The 20,198-nt window shown below is 35.8% G+C and overlaps 1 protein-coding gene across 2 annotated transcripts in view; it reads right to left on the reverse strand.

Annotated features, from left to right (window-relative positions):
• The window catches only part of LOC123381008, a 789,636-nt gene that overhangs the window by 15,130 nt on the left and 754,308 nt on the right, over positions 1-20,198 (reverse strand). For both annotated transcript variants that reach the window (XM_045041010.1, XM_045041011.1), the window contains exon 6: positions 5,027-5,138. In XM_045041010.1, coding sequence (XP_044896945.1) covers positions 5,027-5,138 — 112 coding nt within the window. The remainder of the gene's footprint in view (positions 1-5,026; positions 5,139-20,198) is intronic.

A 20,198-nucleotide genomic window follows, 5' to 3' on the forward strand; every position in this document is an offset into this window, starting at 1 on the left:
ACCAGAATACAACAGCAGAGTGCACTCTGGAGACATTCCCTTAAGCACCTGACCCCAGGCACTACATGACCTTTTCTTCAGAAGGCTATTACTCTCAGGAGCAGGAAATAAAACTGGCTTTTCTAACAAAGAGAAGCAGATAGAGACTTAGGCAAAATGAGAAGACAGAAGAATTTATCCCAAATAAAAGAACAAGATAAGGCCATGGCCAGAGAATGAAACAGATATGAGTAACATGCCTGATGAAGAATTTAAAGCAATAATAATAAGGACACTCACTGGACTTGAGAAAAGAATGGAAGGCATCAGTGAGTCCCTTACCACAGAGATAAAAGAATTTTAAAAGAACCAATCAGAGTTGAAGAGTGCAGTAAGTGAGAGCAGAAGCACGTGTGATACAATGAGCAGAAGGCTGGAATAAACAGAGAAATAAATTAATGTCCTGGAAGACAAATTAATGGAAAGCAATGAAGCTGAACAAAAGAGAGAAAGAATTATGCAACACAAAAACAGACTTAGGGAGCTCAGTGACTCCATCAAATGTAATAACATTTGTATTACAGGAGTCCCAGAAGAAGAGAGAGAAAAGGGGCAAAACATTCATTTCAGAAAATAATAGCTGAAAACTTGACTAATCAAGGGGAAAGGAACAGACATCCAGATCCAGGAGGCACATAGAACTCCTATTAAAATCAACAAAAGGCCAATACCAAGACATATTGTAATTAAGTTTGCAAAATATAGTGATAAAAAAAAATCTTAAAAGCTGAAAGACAAAAGAAGTCCTTAACTTACCAGGGAAAATCCATAAGGCTAGCAGGAGATTTTTCAACAGAAAATTTGCAAGCCAGACAGGAGTGGCATGATATATTCAAAGTTTGAATAGGAAAATGTGCAGCCAAGAATACTCTATCCAGCAAGGCTATAATTCAGAATAGGAGAGATAGAGATCTTCCCCAGACAAACAAAAACTAAAGAAGTTCATGACCACTAGGCCAGCCCTGCAAGAAATATTAAAGGTAACCTTTGAGTGGAAAGGAGAGATCAAAAGTGACAGTATAAAGGTAGGAAACACAAAAGCACTAAATGTAAATATTTCTGTAAAAAAATAAATCAAGGAACTGATTTAAAAAAAGATTATAAAACATAATAACACATACCTAAAACATGGGGAGGAAAGGAGAAAAGAATGGTTTCAAATGTGAATGACCATCAACTCAAGGTAGACTGCTATCTGTGAAAGAAGTTATATACACGCCTAATGGTAATCATATATCAAAAAACACTAATAAACATGCAAAGAATAAAGAGAAAGAAATCCAAATATATCACTAAGGAAAATCAACAAAACATGAGAGAAAGACAAGAAAGAATCAGAGAAAATCTTCAGAAACAACAACAAAACAGTAATAAAATGGCAATAAATACATATTTAACAATAATTACTTTGAATGTAAATGGACTAAATGTTCCAGTCAAAAGACATAGGTGTCAGAATGGATTAAAAACCAAGACCTGTCTATGTGCTGCCTACAAGAGACTCATTTTAGACCTAAACCAACTGCAGATTAAAAGTGAGGGGATGGAGAAACATTTATAATGCAAATGGATATCAAAAGAAATCCAGAGTGTCCAAATATATGTTGGACAAAATATACTTTAAATTTTTTAAAAAATTTTAAAGTTTATTTATTTTGAGAAAGAGGCAGAGTGTGTGGGGGAGAGGCAGAGAGAGAGAGAGAGAGAGAGAGAGAGAGAGAATCCCAAGGAGGCTCCTGATGTGGGGCTCGAACCCACAAAACTGTGAAATCATGACCAGAGCCAAAACCAAGAGCCATATGCTTAGCCAATTGAGCAACCCAGGTGCCCCAACAAAATATGCTTTAAAACAAAGACTGTAACAAGAGACAAAGAAGGGCACTATATAATAATAAAGGGCAAAATCCAACAAGAGGATATAATAATTATACATAATTATGCAATCCACATGGAAGCATCAAAATATAGAAAACAATAACAAACACAATTGATATAATATTGATATAATGAAATAATTGATAATAAAATAATAGTAGGGGACTTTAATACATCAATGAACAGATTATCTAAACAGAAAATAAACAAGGAAACAATGGCTTTGAATGACACACTGGACCAGTTGCACTTACCAGATATATTCAGAACATTCCATCCTAAAAAGCAGAATACACATTCTTTTCAAATGCACATGGAAGCTTCTCCAAAATAGATTACATAGCAGGCAATAAAACAGGCCTCAACAAGTTCAAGAAGACTGAAGTCATACCAGGCACACTTTCTGACCAGAATGCTGTGAAACTAGAAATGAATCACAAGAAAAATTCTGGAAAGTCCATAAATACATGAAGATTAAATAACATGCCACTAAACAATGAATGGGTCAACCGGAAAATAAAAAAGGAATAAAAAATGCATGCAAACAAATGAAAATGGAAACCACAATCCAAAACCTTGGGATGCAGCAAAAGTGGTCCTAAGAGGGAAGTATAAAGCAATACAGGTCTACCTCAAGAAGAAAAAAAAAAAAAAATCAAACAAACAAACAACCTAACTTTACACCTAAAGGATCCATAGAAAGAACAAATTAAGCCTAGAGCCAGCAGAAGGAAGGAAATAATAAAGATTACATCAGGAATAAATGATATAGAAATGAAAGAAAAAAATAGAACAAATCAATGAAACCAGGAGATGGTTCTTTGAGAAGATCAACAAAATTGATAAAACTCTAGTCAGATTTATCAAGTAAGGAAAGAGAAAGGACCAAAATAAATAAAAGTACAAATGAGAGAGGAGAAATAGCAACCAATAACACAGAAATATGAACAATTATAAAAGTATATTACAAAAAGTTATATGCCAAAAAACTGGAAACCTAGAAGAAATAAATAAATTCCTCAAAACATATAAATTACCAAAACTGAAATAGGAAGAAACAGAAAATTTGAACGGACCCCAAGACAGCAAAGAAAACAACTCAGTAATTAAAAAACAATAACAACAACAAAAAAAAACTAACAAACAAAAGTCCAGGACCGATGGCTTCCCAGATGAATTCTACCAAATATTTAAAAAAAGAGTTAATACCTATTCTTCTCAAACTATTCCAAAAAGTATAAAAGGAAGTAAAACTTCCAAATTCATTCTATAAGGCCAGCATTACCCTGAAGCCAAAACCAGATACAGACACTGTAAAAAAAAAAAAAAAAAAAAAAAAAAAGAGAGAGAGAGAGAGAGAGAGAGAGAGAGAGAACTACAGGCCAATATCTCTGCTGCATATAGATACAAAAACCCTCAACAAAATGCTAGCAAACCAAATCCAACAATACATTTAAAAAATCATTTACCATGACCAAGTGGGATTTATTCCTGGGTTGCAAGAGTAATTCACTATTAGCAAATCAATCAACATGATACATCACTTTAATAAAAGAAAGGATAAGAACCATATGATCATTTCAATAGGTGCAGAAAGAGCATTTGACAAAGTACAACCTGGGTCATGATAAAAACCCTCAATAAAGTAGGTTTAGAGGAAACATATCTCAACATAATAGAGACCATATATGAGAAACCAATTGCTAGTATCATCCTAAATAGGGAAATACTCTCAGCTTTTCCTCTATAGTCAGGAATAAGACAGGGATATCCACTCTCACCAGTTTTATTTCACATAGTACTGGATGTCCTGGCCATAGTAATCAGACAACAAAAAGAATAAAAGGCATTCAAATTAGCAAGGAAGAAGTAAAACTTTCACTACTTGCAGATGACATGATACTATATATAGAAAACCTGAAAGACCCCACCAAGAAACTGCTAGAACAGATGAAATAATTCAGTAAAGTCGCAGAATACAAAATCAGTGTACAGAAATCTGTTGCATTTCCATACAACAATAAAGAAGCAGCAGAAAAAGAAATTAAGAAATTAATCCTGTTTACAATTGCACCAAAAATAATAAGATATCTAGAAATAAACCTAACCAAAGAAGTGAAAGACTTGTACTCTGAAAACAATAAAACACTTAAGAAATTGAAGATAACACAAAGAAATGGAAAGACATTCCATGCTCATGGATGGGAAGAACAAATATTGTTAAAGTGTCTACACTAACCAAAGCAATCTACACATTTAATGCAATCCCTATCAAAATACCAACAGCATTTTTCACAGAGCTAGAACAAACAATCTTAAAATTTATATGGAACCACAAAGACTCTGAATAGCCAAAGCAATTCTGCAAAAGAAAAACAAAGCTAGAGGCATCACAGTTCTGGACTTTAAGTTATATTACAAAGCTGTGGTAATCAAACAGTATGGTAATGGCAGAAAAATAGGCACACAGATTAATAGAATAAAACAGAAAACCCAGAAATGGACCCACAATTATATGGTCATTAACCTTTGACAAAGCAGGAAAGAACACCCAATGTGAAACAGACTGTCTCTTCAATAAATAGTGTTGGGAAAACTGAACAGCAAAAGAATGAAATGGGACCACTTTCTTATAACATACACAAAAATAAATTCAAAATGTGTTAAAGATCTAAAAGTGAGACTTGAAACCATAAAAATCCTAGAAGAGAACATAGGCAGTAACTTCTTTGACATCAGCTGTAGCAACTTCTTTCTAGTTAGGTCTCCTGAAGCAAGGAAAACAGAAGCAAAAATGAACTATTGGGACTACATCAAAATAAAAAGCTTCTGCACAGTAAAGAAAACAAGCAACAGAGCTAAAAGTTAACCTATGGAATGGAAGAAGAAATTTGCAAATGATATATCCAATAAAGGGTTAGTATCCAAAATATATAAGGATCTTATAAAACTCAACACACACAAAATGAATAATCCAATTAAAAATGGCAGAAGACATGAACAGATATTTTTCCAGACATACAGATGGTCAACAGACACATGAAAAGATGCTCAACATCACTTTTCATCAGGGAAAGGCAAATCCAAACTACAATGAGATATCACTTCTTACCTGTCAGAATGACTAAAATCAACAACACAAGAAATGACAGATGTTGGCATGGACGTGGAGAGAGGAGAACCCTCTTGAACTATTGGTGGGAATGCAAACTGGTACAGCCACTCTGGAAAACAGTACAAATGTTTCTCAAAAAGATGAAAAATGGAACTATCCTGCAATATAGCAATTACCTACTAGGTATTTACCCAAAGAATACAAAAATACTAATTCAAAGAGACACATGCACCCTGATGTTTACAGCAGCATTATCTATAATAGCCAAGTTATAGAAAACATCCCAGTGTCCATCAATCGATGAATAAAGAAAAGGTATATGTATATATATAATATCTAAAATGTATATATATTTATATATATATGTATAATTTAAATATATATTTATAAAATAAATATAATATATTATAATTTAAATATAATAATTTAATAATATAATTATAATTTAAATATAATAATAGTATAAATAATAAATAATATTTATTTATAATATATTTATAAATAAATTTATAAAAATTTAAATATATAGTCAAAATTTTTTTAAATTTAAATATATATATACTATATATATAGTCAATTTTTTAAATTTAAATATATACATACTATATATATATATAATCAAAATTTTTTTTAATTTTAATTAAAAAATATTACACATAGAGGTGCCTGGGTGGCTCAGTGGGTTAAGCATCCAACTTCGACTCAGGTCATGTTCACACAGTTCATGAGTTCGAGCCTCATATCAGGCTTGTGCTGACAGCTCAGAGCCTGAAGCCTGCTTGGGATTCTGTGTCTCCCTCTCTCTCTCTGCCCCTCCCTGCTCACCCTCTCTTTCTCTCTCAAAAATAAATAAACATTAAAAAAAATTTAATGTTATATATAATATATATGTATAGACATGTCTATATACACACATATGTAATTGTATATTAGCAATAAAAAATGAAAACTTGCCATTTGCAACAACATGGATGGAGCTAAAGAGTATTATGATAAGCAAAAATAATAAGCGAGTCAGAGAAAGACAAATACCACATGATTTTACTCATATGTGGAATTTAAGAAACAAAACAAATGAGCCAAGGGGGAAAATAAAGAGAGAGGGAGGCAAACCAAGAATCAAGACTTTTAACTGTAGAGAACAAATAGATGGTTACCAGCAAGGAGATGGATGGGGACAGGTGAATAGGTGGTGGGGATTAAGTAGTGCATTTGTCATGATGAGCACGGGGTATTGTATGGAAGTGTTGAATCATTGTGTTGCACACCTGAAACTAATATTACACTGTATGTTAACTAAGTGGAATTTAAATTAAAACTTTAAAAAGATTAAATGAGGTCATTGGGGTGAGTCTTAACCCAATATGACTAGTGTCCTTAAGAAAAGAGGAGATTTTAAGACACCGGCACACAGAAAGGGAAGGCCATGTGAGGACACAGGGAGAAGGTGGCCATCCACAAGTCAAGAAGAGAGGCCTCAGAAAAAAATCAACCCTGTTTACTCCTTGATATTGGACTTGTAGCCTCTAGAACTGTGAGAAAACAAGTATCTGCTACTTAAGCCATTCAGTCTGTGGTACTTTGTTACGGTCACCCTAGAAAATTAATATACAAAGTGTTCTGGATTAGATTTTAAAACCAAAAAGATCATTAGTTGAAAAAACCTAGTTAATGGTATTGTGCACATGTTAATTTCTTAGTTTTGATAAATGCACTAGATGTTAAGATGGAAGATGTTAACATTAGAGGAAACTAGGTAAAGAATATATGAGAGCTCTCTCTAGCATCTTCAATTATTTTGCAAAGATGTAATTCTCTCTTAAAAAGTAATTTTTTAGGGGGCACCTGGGTGGCTCAATCGGTTAGGGGGCCGACTTCGGCTCAGGTCATGATCTCGCGGTCCGTGAGTTCGAGCCCCGCGTCGGGCCCTGTGCTGACAGCTCAGAGCCTGGAGCTTGTTTCCGATTCTGTGTCTCCCTCTCTCTGACCCTCCCCCATTCATGCTCTGTCTCTCTCTGTCTCAAAAATAAATAAACATTAAAAAAAATACATTAAAAAAAGTAATTTTTTAAAAAAATCTAAGGACAAAGGTTTTTAAAAATGCACAAGACAGGACATCCCTGGGAGGAGGGGACACCTAGCTGCCCTATGAAAATGTAAAGTAAAAGGGGCACTTTGAGGTAAAATCAGGGAGGAGATAGGCATAGAGAAGGGTGCCAAGTAGCTATTTCACTTTTATTAAGCATTCTCTGCATGCTTAGGTGGGTGCTTTTTGTACAGCATTTTAGTTAAGCCTCAAGTAACCTTAGTTATAATTATTGGAAACTCTCCTCATTTCAGCCTTGAGAAAATGAAATCTGATTCCCAATTTTTCAAAGGATTGGTGAACAAGGGATTCATAAGGCACTTCATCTTGAGGGATCAACACATTGAACACTGATGCCAGGGTTCTTCGATTATATTTCCTTTATCATTAAAGCGACCACTCCTCCATTTTTATGCACATCCCATTCATCACCAATAAGGGTCACTACAGACTTCTAAATGTTTCTCTTGCACAAGTATTTCCCCTTTTATATTGCTACCAAGATGATGACACAGGTAGCCTCTAATCCAGAAGGCTCAGAAGGTCTGTGGAGCCTCAAGATGTGAACTCACATTTTTCAAGAAAACTAACAATAGTTTCATATTTCTGTTCTTATGTAATGGTTTCTATTGTACTTTGGAAAAGAAAAAGCACCCCATATCCTTGACAGGGCTTGACTGTTTCTCCATCCTCATCATGGGATACACTTGCTCTCAGTTTCTAATCAAAATACATGCTCTATAGGTAGGTGTTAAACAAGTAAATAAATGAAAAATTCATAAGAGGAAGTATTTGAATGCACAGTTTAAGTTTCTACCATCACCTAGTGAGATAGACAAGTGACAGATAATTAAGTACAACATTCTGAGTCCTATGAGAGGCATGTGAAGAGTCAAGGGTGAGGTTTAATTGCAGAGGTCAGGCAAGGCATGAAGAGTTTATGACTTTACACCTGAGTTTTGAAGGACATTTAGGAATTCACTTTTCATGCAAAGGGAAGAATAACGTTTCAGACTCAGGAAGTAGCACACATAGCTGTGCAGAGAGATACAAGATAAACCAAGACCTGTAGAGAACTCTGAGCCCTTGCCCTTGTTTGATGTGAGCTAATCACACTTATAATTTGCCGGCTAACTCAGCATACTGTCTTGAACCTACTGTTACTTGAACACAACACTTGAATACACAAAGTGTTCATACATAAATATAGTCTTCATACATAGCTCTGGATGTTCAGAATCTTAAAAGATACTTTCGAGATACATATATATATATATATATATATAGTAATAACAATAAATTGTATATTGTATATTGTAATAACAATAAATTGTAGCTGTTATTCGCCTGCCAATATTAAATCTTAAGCTCGGGTGACATTTATCTTTTACCAGAAATAGGATTGTATAAGTCTGTAGTCATAACTGTATATAAACAAAGCAAAACTCTGTATTTTGGAACTTGAACTCTAGGAGGAAAGGTGGATAAAAAGTCTGATGTATTTAACTGAGACGGCACTTACAAGATTTTTTTTACTAAAGCATGAAGAGAGAACATTTAGATAGTGCATTACTTTTAAAAAAAGGATATTTTAATAGACAAAAATATCTGCTAAAGGGCATTCATGAGGCTCAGTAGGGACTCTGAACTCATGTTACAGGTAAAGAAAAGTAAAAATTGTTTTATATCTCCATTCTTAAATAGTGCAAGTGTCATTAATTGCCATAATTTAAATGTCCAACCTGACAGACATGTTCCAGAAAAAGCATGTGTGTCTTAACTGTTTCAGAAATCTTCTCTGGCCCTGGGTTGATAACCACTCATCTCCCTGAATAATCTTACCCTTCACAAAGTACGAATTCTGGATATTAGTAATCTTAGCGAGAATTTACATAACATCCTCTTTTGTAGAAATCCTCCCATAAGATGCCTTGCAAGAATACATTATATATGACTTTAGCCCCATTATGTAGACAGGGAACAAATCAATATTGAGTTCATTTAAGAAGTAGACTCTGAGGAATTAATTTGGAGACTGTAATATGCAGGCTGAAGAAACCCAGACCTGGGGAGCACAGGGTAATGCATGGAGCAGGCCCTTTGTTATCAGGCTGACCTGATTGTCAATCAAAACTCTACCCTGGATACACTGTAAGACTTCCTCAATTATAAAATTAATACTGTAATTCCTATAGTATACAGTTAGTGTAAAGACTGATCTTTAAAATATGTGGCAAACTGTATCTTTAAATGCTAGCAGAAGTTTTCCCCCTGCCCCTAGTATTTTATTTTATCCATTGTCTTTCTATCGCAGACAGCTAGGACATTCCACTTTTAACAAGTCAGAGAAGAATGACAGTGTAGAACATGATAAAGATACAAATACAGCCTTCCATCAGAGGGGATGTCAGGCATGGAAGAATACAGATGATATTAAGAGGAGAATTAGTTCCACTGAAGTTAGAGAAGGTCCTCTTTACTGAGAGGAGAGAAAAGAGCTAGGAAGCAAAGGGTAATTATGACCAAAGGGTTTCTTAAGGGAATCCTGTGCCCTCCCCCATAGCTGACTCGCCATGTATGGCCCTAGGAGGAGGGGTGATAAAGCCTGAGTGAGGTGATGAGGGCACCCTATAGAGGCAACAGAGCAGGAGGATGGAGCCCAAGAGTGGGCAGAAGGGCAACTCTATGGGAGGCAGTGTTGAAGTAATGCAGGGTACAGGGTCAGAGCCTGAGAGAGGACAGGAAGCTGCAAGACAGTGGACTCATTACATACAAGGGGGACTGACTAAACAAGTAACTATTTCAGTATATTGGGAGCCAGATTCCTTACTGTTTGAAAGAGGAGGTACATTCATGAAAAGAGAGAAAACTAGAATCAATTCTACTGTGTAGAATAGGAACTAGAAGTATCAGTGTGAGCCCAGGGTTTTCAATTGAAATAGAAAAAGAAATAAATTGAGCTGTGGGCTTGGGAGTAGCCACACGCCAACAATGATGACACACTCACAGCCCAGGTTTTGGTTTCAGGGCAGCAAGAACTTGTATGATTCTTCAAGGATAGCAGATCCTGCCGTCCTGAAGCAGGAGATTCCCCTTATTTAAGTTTTGGGAAGCCGCTGCAAAGCCTCATCTGTGTAGGCTGCCCAAGCCCATGCCTGGCAGTTATGTTACAGGTATAAGGATTCTGCCACTTCCTACTTCCAAATCTCATGGCGTTAACTCTCACTGATGGGCTGCAAGCTAGAAGGTATTGGCAATAAATTCCTGGAAATGTACTTCTCTGACTTTCATGCCAGTCCCTGAAACACACACAGGAGGGTAGAAGCAAGCAGAGAACATTGCTGGTGTCAAATAGAAACTAAATGTGCGCATACATGCATGCATGTGTGACTGATATATAATTGCTTGTGCTTGTATTTTGGCTTTGGCTTCCAGGAAATTCAGGAATTTCCTCCTTTGTTTCTCAATCTTATTTATTACATTCTATGATTATTAATAAAACCCACTGTGCTTTGAAGAGAACAATTTGTAGTTTTTAAATTATTTTATAGCTAAAATGCTACCATTGTAATGTTATATGCTTGTTTGTCAATATTTAAAATTCTCATCTGTAAAATGCAAATGTTCAATTTTAGGTACAGTTTCATGATTAGTCTGCATTGACAAACTCCAGTATATGCTAAAGAAAATCATTCCCATTTTAAGGCAAGTCCTGATGCCTATATCTCTGAACTAAATGTTATAAAAACATAAATAGGAAGTTAAATGCCTAATAAAATATTTATGACATTTGAATAGGCTTTATATTACCCTTATTATGAAGTTGTGTTTGATTTTGGCTTGTAATCATAGTATTTTATGAACAAGAAGTAATAGGATATGGCTGTGAAAATAATAATCTTTCCATTGTTAAAAGGCTACCCTTTTATATTTGGAATTTTCTTGAACAATTAGTATACAATGTGATATTTACGAGAAAAAATGATTCCCTTTATATGGCAACCAAAAATATAAAGTGACTGGGGATTCACTTACCAAAAATGCACAAGACCTATATGAAGAAAATTTTAACATGCTACTGGTCACAAAGAACTTAATTGGAAAGTGTGTGTGTGTGTGTGTGTGTGTGTGTGTGTGTGTGTGTGTCTGTGTCCTGCTATGTCTCCCTTTTAAAGAAATGGTAACAATGTAAGAAAGCAAGTGGCAAACTGGCAAGTGGACAAGGGGGTGCCAATAGCTTACATATCTGATTTGTGGAAAGCAACACAACAATGGAGTAACTGTAGATATAACAGGTTAGCTCTGGGAGATGAGACCACCACAGTGGGCTTGCGAAGTTCCAATAGATATCCCAGGTTGACTGAGGGCAATACACACGTGTAGCATAGATCAGACAGGGCCCAGAGCGCTGACACATCCTTGCTGACAAAACTTGAATGTATATGTAGACAAAAAGTGAGAGAAACTGGTGCAAAGTTTTGATTGATCAAAGGTTATGATGACCCATAGAAAAATACATCTTATTATATATGATAGACTATATCACTATATATATGGTAATATACATAGCAAGCTACTGTTATGCAGGAAAAGCAGTTGAATCAGAAGTAGAATTCTAAGGACATTAAAGAATACATACTTTATGATCCATTTATATGAAATTATAGAAAAGTAAAACTGTAGGGACAGGAATCAGATCTGTGGTTGCCAGGTGCCAGAGGAAATGATAAGGGAGTGGCTGTATCACAAGGAAACTTTGGGGATGATGGAAATGATCTATACTAAGACCATGGCGGTGGTTTTACATGACAATGCACATCTGTCAAAACTCACTCAACTGTATACATTGCATAATGAATTTTGTGGTATGTAAATAAAGCTGCCAATAATAATGTGCTAGATATATTTACAAAAGTATGCTGAGTTATTGAAACATGGATTTTCACTAAGTATTATTTATAGTAACAAAAATCTGAAAACCTAACTTTCCATAAGCAGGAAATTGCTTAAATTTAGTATGACACATTCTTAGAATGAAATATCATGCAAATATATCTTTAGGTTTGTATGTGTTCATTCAGGGAGACAACTCTTCAACATATTAAAAGAAAGCAATTGCACAGAGGAATGTTATTAATAGGAATACACAAGTACCTAGATTTTCTTATGTATCCCCACATGTGCATAAAAAATACTTACATTTTTACTCCTATACCTGTTTCTTTTCCAGATTTTTCCATTTCAGTTAATGGTACCACTTCCTACTAATTGCTCATTGAGTTTGCTTTGCACATCATAAGATTTATTGATTTTTTAAAGAGACTAGCTTTTCCTCTGGTCAAAGAAATATGTTGTGGCGAAAATGTCAAAGATTTGTATTTTAAAGTCAGGTACTAGTCTAGACTTCACCATCAATTTTTTTAGGATATTACATCAATTTCTCTCTCTTGATTTTAGAATCTCGTCTAGTATGGATTATAGATAATGGATTTAATGATTTGAGTTATCTGAGAGTTGTTATAACAAAAGAAATTAGTATTCTGTTTGGATACTTCATGAGTTGTAAAGCTGAATCAAAAAAAATTAAGTTCTGGGGCGCCTGGATGGCTTAGTCAGTTAAACATCTGACTTCGGCTCAAGTCGTGATCTCACGGTTCATGGGTTCAAGTCCCACGTTAGGCTCTGTGCCGACAGCTCAGAGCCTGGAGCCTGTTTCGTATTCTGGGTCTCCCTCTCTCTACCCCTCCCCTGCTTGTGCTCTCTTTCTCTCTCAAAATAACAAACATTTTTTAAAAATATGTTTAAAAAATTTAAGTTCTAACTTCCTAGAAGAGCATTCAATAGTGAGTTTTTGGGTCACCATAAATAGAATTCTTTGTTATTATATCTTCAGTGTATCTTGCACTGTACCATTTCTTCAAAGTAGATAATGAAAGTTGCATGTGTAATATTTCTTCTGCAGGTTTCTGAATAAGAGGCTGAATTTGTATTTTATTGCTTGTTGTTTGCCCTTGAGCAAATTACCTACGTTTCCTGAGTCTCAGTTTTCTCACTTCTGAAATGTGAAAAATTCTGTCTTATCTTCCTAAATTTATAAGATGTATATTTATATATATCTACACGTATAAAATATACACATATATTTAGTATATGGGGTTATAGCTAATAGAATTAGCCTCTAAAATGTGGAAAATTCTGTCTTGTCTTCCTAGATTTACAACATATATATTTATATATATTTACACATATAACATATACACATATATTTAATATATGGGGTTATAGCTAATAGAATTATGTTAAAATGAAAATTATTAAATTTGGAGTCAGATTCATGATTTTTCCATAATCATGAAACACTGTGCTGTTTTCTCACTTGTAAATTGACCAAAGTAATAGTTGTGCTACCCTCTGTATGGGAAGATTTTAAGCATCAAATTGAGAGGGAAATATAGTCAGTGTGAAGTTACTTAGAGGACTGAGAAACATATACAGCCTACTCTAGGAATCATACCACAGCTGCTGCTACCGTGTGGTCCTTGGTACGTATGTTGCATAAAAATAGCTATGCACAAAGTGTTCATCTGTAACCTGACTTTTTTTTGATAATATATTTTTCTAAGTGTGGATTTATTCAGACAATAGCATGATATAAATACTTTGAGTGATTAAAAGGTGAGAATGATATATACTGTATCAAAACCTGGAAATATTAAAGGGAAATGAGAAAAGATATGGTTATGCTTCAATGTGAGAAGGGGAAATTCTGGAGGAAAAAGGCAACAAAATAGCCCTGAGAGACTGAGGGCCACTTGGAATTTATTGAAGAGGAAAAGGACATACCGATGCTTTTGCAGAAAACTGCTAGGTAGCACCAACAGGGAAGGTAGAAGCAACATCGGCAAATTCATAAAGTCAGCAGGAGGTTTTACAAGAAATATTAAATAAAAACATGAGCTCACAAAGAAAAATCTCCTCTAAACTCCTCGCTTCCCTGAGATCGTTGTGTTTCGTCCACCTTCACATCATCCCTTGCAAATATATTTTAAGTACCTAAATCCTTGAAATATTTTCCTGAGCAAACCACGATTCATGAGTATTTGGTACCAGAATAGGTTCAGTAAACAGTCACCAAAAACTTAGAACCAAAGATCAATTATGTGGCAGATACATTTACTGTTCAACTACTATCCATGTGGTCCTACATATTTCCTAGCTTCCTTTTAATTAAGGGCCCTAATAGGTTCTGACAGAAAGTTACTGATATAGTTCTTTTGGTCTGAAAGCCAGGATATTAAATGCACATTAAATCATTTTGTTCTCCAGTTCCGGTGTTCCTATAGGCAACACAGGGTGTTTTCCTCAGGGGTCAGTTGTCTTCCTGTTCCAGTACTTGAAACAACACTACAGTGAGGCCCTGATGTTAGAACCCAGTGTGTGTCAAGGGTGATTCTTTACTCTTATTTTACCTTAGATGTTAAACGCAACACAAATGCAATACAAATGCAAAATTTACTCTTCATAATTACATAAGCATAGCTACACATTTAACAAAACTCAAATGTGCACAGTTTACAAAACAGCGTAAGGTGGCATTTGTTAGATGTTTATGGACATGTCCTTGAGATGTGAAGTTGAGACAACTGTAGTTGTATTGACTATTGAAAACTCTCTGTGTTTATTCCTTTATTCAATGAATAATGTTTTTAGCACTTTCTTTGTATCAGGGATTGTTCTGTATCCATTAATGTATATCCACATGTATACTGAGTGGCTTAAACGACAGAGTGAGTGGCTTAAACGACAGAATTCTTTTCCTCTCACAGTTCTGAGGTTGTAAATTCAAGATCTAGGTGTGAGCAAGGTTTGTTTCTGGTGAGACCTTTCTCCCAGATTGCAGATGGGGCCTTCTCACTGTGTCCTTCCAAGGTCTTCTCTCTGTGTTTTCAGAAAGAGTGAATTCTGGTGTTTCTTCTTCTCCTTATAAGGATGCTAATCCTATCAGATTAGGGCCCCACCCTCATGCCTCACTTTTTTTTTTTTTTTTACCTCCTTACAGGCCCTATCTCCAAATGCATTCACATTGGGAGCTAAGTCTCCAACACATAATTTTGGGACAGGAATACAATTCAGTCTGTAACACCACACATGCAAAGTTATCATAGAGTTATATTTTCTCAAAAGTGGTCTATATTAAAGAAGTTTTAAAATATTTGTTTTCCAGAATAAAGCAAGTTTAGGAAGAGCACTAGTTTCTAATTTTTAAAAATCTGGGTGTCTGGGTGGCTCAGTTGGTTAAGTGTCTGACTTTAGCTCATGTCATAATCTCACAGTTTGTGAGTTCAAGCCCCACATCAGGATCTGTGCTGACAGCGCTGAGCCTGCTTCAGAGTCTCTGTCTCCCTTTCTCTGTCTCTACTCTGCTCACACTATTGCTCTCTCTCTCAAAAATAATACATTTTTTTTTTTTTTAAATACACAGGGCGCCTGGGTGGCGCAGTCGGTTAAGCGTCCGACTTCAGCCAGGTCACGATCTCGCGGTCCGGGAGTTCGAGCCCCGCATCAGGCTCTGGGCTGATGGCTAAGAGCCTGGAGCCTGTTTCCGATTCTGTGTCTCCCTCTCTCTCTGCCCCTCCCCCGTTCATGCTCTCTCTCTGTCCCAAAAATAAATAAACGTTGAAAAAAAAAATTAAAAAAAAATACTCAATGCTACAGAAGCAATTTCAAATGCAGGGCTTCTGATTTTTAATATTAAAAAACTACTTATATAAATTCTAAAAGGTAGTTTTATGAACTTAATGATGCAAGGTTTTTCCAGTTTTTACTTTCCAATACTTGCTTAACTTTATTCCCAGCATTTGACCCCTAATTTCAAGATTTCAGAATGTATCTTCTAAACTGATTGTCTTTAAAATGTGAGAAGCATTCAACATATTGAAAAGCAAAAATCAGCACTTAAAAGTTATTTGAGAGGTCAGATACTTGTAATCTTTGATATTAAGCAAGTACTGAAACAAAGTGAATCTGACATTTTCTTGGACAGGCATGTGTGAAAGAAGTATCCACTCTTTTGGCTTTACATATTATATCAGCTGGATTAATTAATTATGCCTGCAGTTTGGGAAGTTTCTAGTCCATTGTATTCTGGCACACATCAACAAATATATGGTTATTTAACTACAGTGTCAAATAGAAATTTTCAGAATAAAAATTTCAGGTCCCAAGAGAACAGTGATATTTTTAAAGCAGAAAGATTTGTTAGAACATGAAATGCCCCTGGCTCTAGGTGAATAAAAATAAAAATGGTTGCTTTCTATATTATCCAATGACTTTATGGCCATGTGACATTAAAACAAAGTAAAAGTTTAATATTTATCCATATTCTTTTTTTTGTAAATTTTGATTCATTTATGAACCAGTTCCCTTTACTTCTTAGTCAATTTGGACTACTACAAGAGAACACTAGAGCCTGCTTGACTTAAAGAATAAATCTTTACGGGGTGACTGTGTGGCTCAGTCTGTTAAGTGTCTGACTTCGACTTCAGCTCAGGTCATGATCTCATGGTTTGTGGCTTCGAGCCCCATGTCGGGCTCTGTGCTGACAGCTCAGAGCCTGGAGCCTGCTTCGGATTTTGTGTCTCCCTCTTTCTCTGCCCCTCCCTGCTCACTCTCTCTCAAAAATAAACAAACATTAAAAAATATATATTGTTTAAAGAACAAATCTTTATTTCTCCCAGTTTAGAGGCTGGACGTCCAAGATCAGGGTGCCAGCATTGTCAGGTTCTTGGTGAGGGTTGACAGCCTTGTCCAGTTTACAGACATCTTTTTGTTGTATGCTCACATGTTGGGGAAAGGGCTAACTTTCTTTAATTTCTTATAAGCACATAATCCGATCATAGGGGCTCTATTCCAATGACCTACTTAACTCCCAAAGGCTCATCTCCAAATAACATCACATTAAGGCTTCAGCCTGTGAACTCTGGAGGGATAATGAGCATTTAGTCCACAACTTCTAATAAAGTTTTAGTTGTGCTCATATTTTCTACGCTATACTAAATGAACATACATCATTTTCTTTTTTTTTTTTTAATTTTTTTTAATGTTTATTTTTGAGACAGAGAGAGACAGAGCATGAACGGGGGAGGGGCAGAGAGAGAGGGAGACACAGAATCTGAAGCAGGCTCCAGGCTCCGAGCTGTCAGCACAGAGCCTGACGCGGGGCTCGAACTCACGGACCGTGAGATCATGACCTGAGCTAAAGCCAGACGCTCAACCGACTGAGCCACCCAGGCGCCCCATCTTTTTTCTTTTTTATATTGTTGCCAAAAGAGAAGAGAATAATAAAATTGTTTTCATCACCTATTATTTTTTCAAGTCAAAATGTGTTCCTTTTACTTCTTTTCGTCTTTATCAGTATTTTGCAAACTGTACTGTACATCAGATTCAGTTGCAGGGACGGCAGATTGCTACACCCCTACCCCACAGTTTCTGATTCACAGGTCTAGAGTGAGAAGTATGTTTTCACCTATCTTCAATATTTTCCATCTTCTCTTCTTTTTCTGCCTCATTCTGCATAATTTCTTCAGATCTCTCTTCAAGCTCATTTATTCTCCATCAATTACTTATGTCATTAGTAAATATTTCTGAATGAATGAACAAATGTCCAGCTCCTTTGGGCCTATTTTACTATTAATCTATACCCATGCCTTGTGCCCTTGTGCAGATAACTCAAGTTCTACATTGTTCTCGAGTCATTTATATAGAGTGTCCAGCACTCTAGTCCTTCCAGGAAAGAAGTCCCATCCAGTGCCAACTTCCCGTCATGTTACTCTGTAACTGGGCCTCCTCGGTGCCCCCTGCTTCACAAATTGTATCAGTTTTCTACTGCTGTGTAATAAGTCACCACAAACTTTATGTCTTCAAACGATCCATATTTATTATCTCACAGTTTCCTTGGGTCTGCAGTCTGGGCATGCCTTAGATGTCCGATTCAAGATTTTATAAGGCTGCAGTCAAGATGTAGTCTGGACTGTGTTCTCACCTAGATGCTCAATTGCATAAAATATCTGCTTCCAAGCTCATACAGGTTGTAGGAAGAATTCATTTTTTGTGTGCTACAGTACTAAGGCCCTCAGATCTTAGAAGCCACCTACAGTTCCCTGCTACACGGCCTTCTCCATAGGCATTTCACAGCACAGCAGCTGACTTCTTCAAGGCAGGAAGCTCTCCTTTTCTTGCCGCAGTCTCTTCAGAGCCTTATATAACTTAGCATAATCATGGGATTGACATCCCCTCACCTTAGCTATATAATGTAACCTAGCCAAGGCAGTGGCATCCCATCACCTTTGCTATATTCTATGGTTAGAAGAAAATAACAGGTTCTTCCCAGAAGCTCAAGGGGAGAGGATTATCCAGGCTGTAACACCAGAGGTTGGAGATCATGGTGGCCATCTGAGAACTTGGCCTGTCACACAAGATTTCCTCTGATAGCATCTTCCACATATTTGGCTCACCTAATAAAATCCTTCCTCACAACAGTATGTATGACCCCTCTCTTGCTTCCTGCCCCACCTCAGGGTGCATATCTAGTTCTTGTCCTCAGCCCCAACAAAAAGTGCCAGTTTACCGTTAATCCTAGCAATATGTCACAATCTTTCTCCTACATAATAAATCTGAAGGAGTGGAAATAACTAATTATACTTTTAAATTAGAGAAAATTGCTTTCTCATTCCAGTTTCAAAATTACGATATGTGTAAAAATTTAGAAGTGATTTGATCTCTCAATCTTGGTAAAATAATCTATATACAGAGGAAAATAACCTAACTCATAAGGATGTGTTGATGCAATAAAAGCATTTACATATGGCATGCAGTCAATCACTGATGATGATCTTCCTTTTTATTAATATGCCATCTTCTGTATATTAAGAAGGTTTTACCTGTGCCTAAAGCAAAAGTAGAAAAAAAATCACATGAATACCGAGAATTGCTTTACATCAGTGACTTGAAAATATGTTCTTTGCTCTTCACAGGATGAAATGAAAATTTGAACCCCCTACACTATGTGAAAAACATTTTACCCAATCAAATTTACCTATTATTCCTTGGTTTGTCTCTGTCTCTCATGCTCATTTGTTTTATTTCTTAAATTCCACGTATGAGTGAAATCATATGGTATTTGTCTTTCTCTGACTGATTTATTTTGTTTCATTCTCTATTTCAGGAACATACAAATCCATTTTTTACTAATAGATTAATAACTTAATAGGTTAATTAGTATATTTGTGGTAATGTTTTTCAAGGTAGGAACAGATGTGTATCTGGATGTTAAAAATTAATGTTAAACAAGAAAACTGCACAGGGAATTATGACCATTCAGTTGTTATTTTCATATACTTATAAGGATGGTTGAATATGAAAACTTGCTCTAGATTTAAAGAATACTGGATGCAGATTTAGTATCAGTAAGCAAATGATTTCAGTTGTTAGTAACTGAAGAGAAAGTTAAAAGTGGCTTCTCTTTTTGTATACATGAAAAACTGTCTACTGTTGGGCAGTCCCAGTGATGGCAAGATGGATTTGTTGTCTTCAGGGATCAGAGTTCTATTAAAAAGGTAACAAGAAATAATGTGTATGGTAAACTAAAGGCAAAGTTTGCCATAGTCTGTGCCTTTGGTGAAATTCTTTCTTCATACATAGGCAACCTCAAAATTATATCTCCTCAATATCTGTGTTGTCTTCATTAATTCCAGTGACCCAGTGACCTGTAAGTTAAGATATAAATTATCTCTGTGCAACACGCTTTATATACAATGATGGGGGGAAGCTAGAATTACCATATTAAAAAATGCCCTTGGAGAAAGAGAAATTGGAAAACATTCCTAGTCACAGGTCATCCAGTAATCATAGGCTGCTGGTAGACTGTGTAGACACTGCCTGAGCTAGCCCAAAGTGTGACCTCATGCTCTACTCTCTTGAGATACTCTCTTGTTAATCATTCCCTGAATCCTCTGTGTTTGCTTTCTGGGAGTCTATATGTATGCATGCGTGCATGTATATGTCAGGCATGTCCATTATCCTCTA

The sequence above is a fragment of the Felis catus genome, chromosome D2, assembly GCF_018350175.1.
Source record: "Felis catus isolate Fca126 chromosome D2, F.catus_Fca126_mat1.0, whole genome shotgun sequence".
Classification (NCBI taxonomy): Eukaryota; Metazoa; Chordata; class Mammalia; order Carnivora; family Felidae; genus Felis; species Felis catus.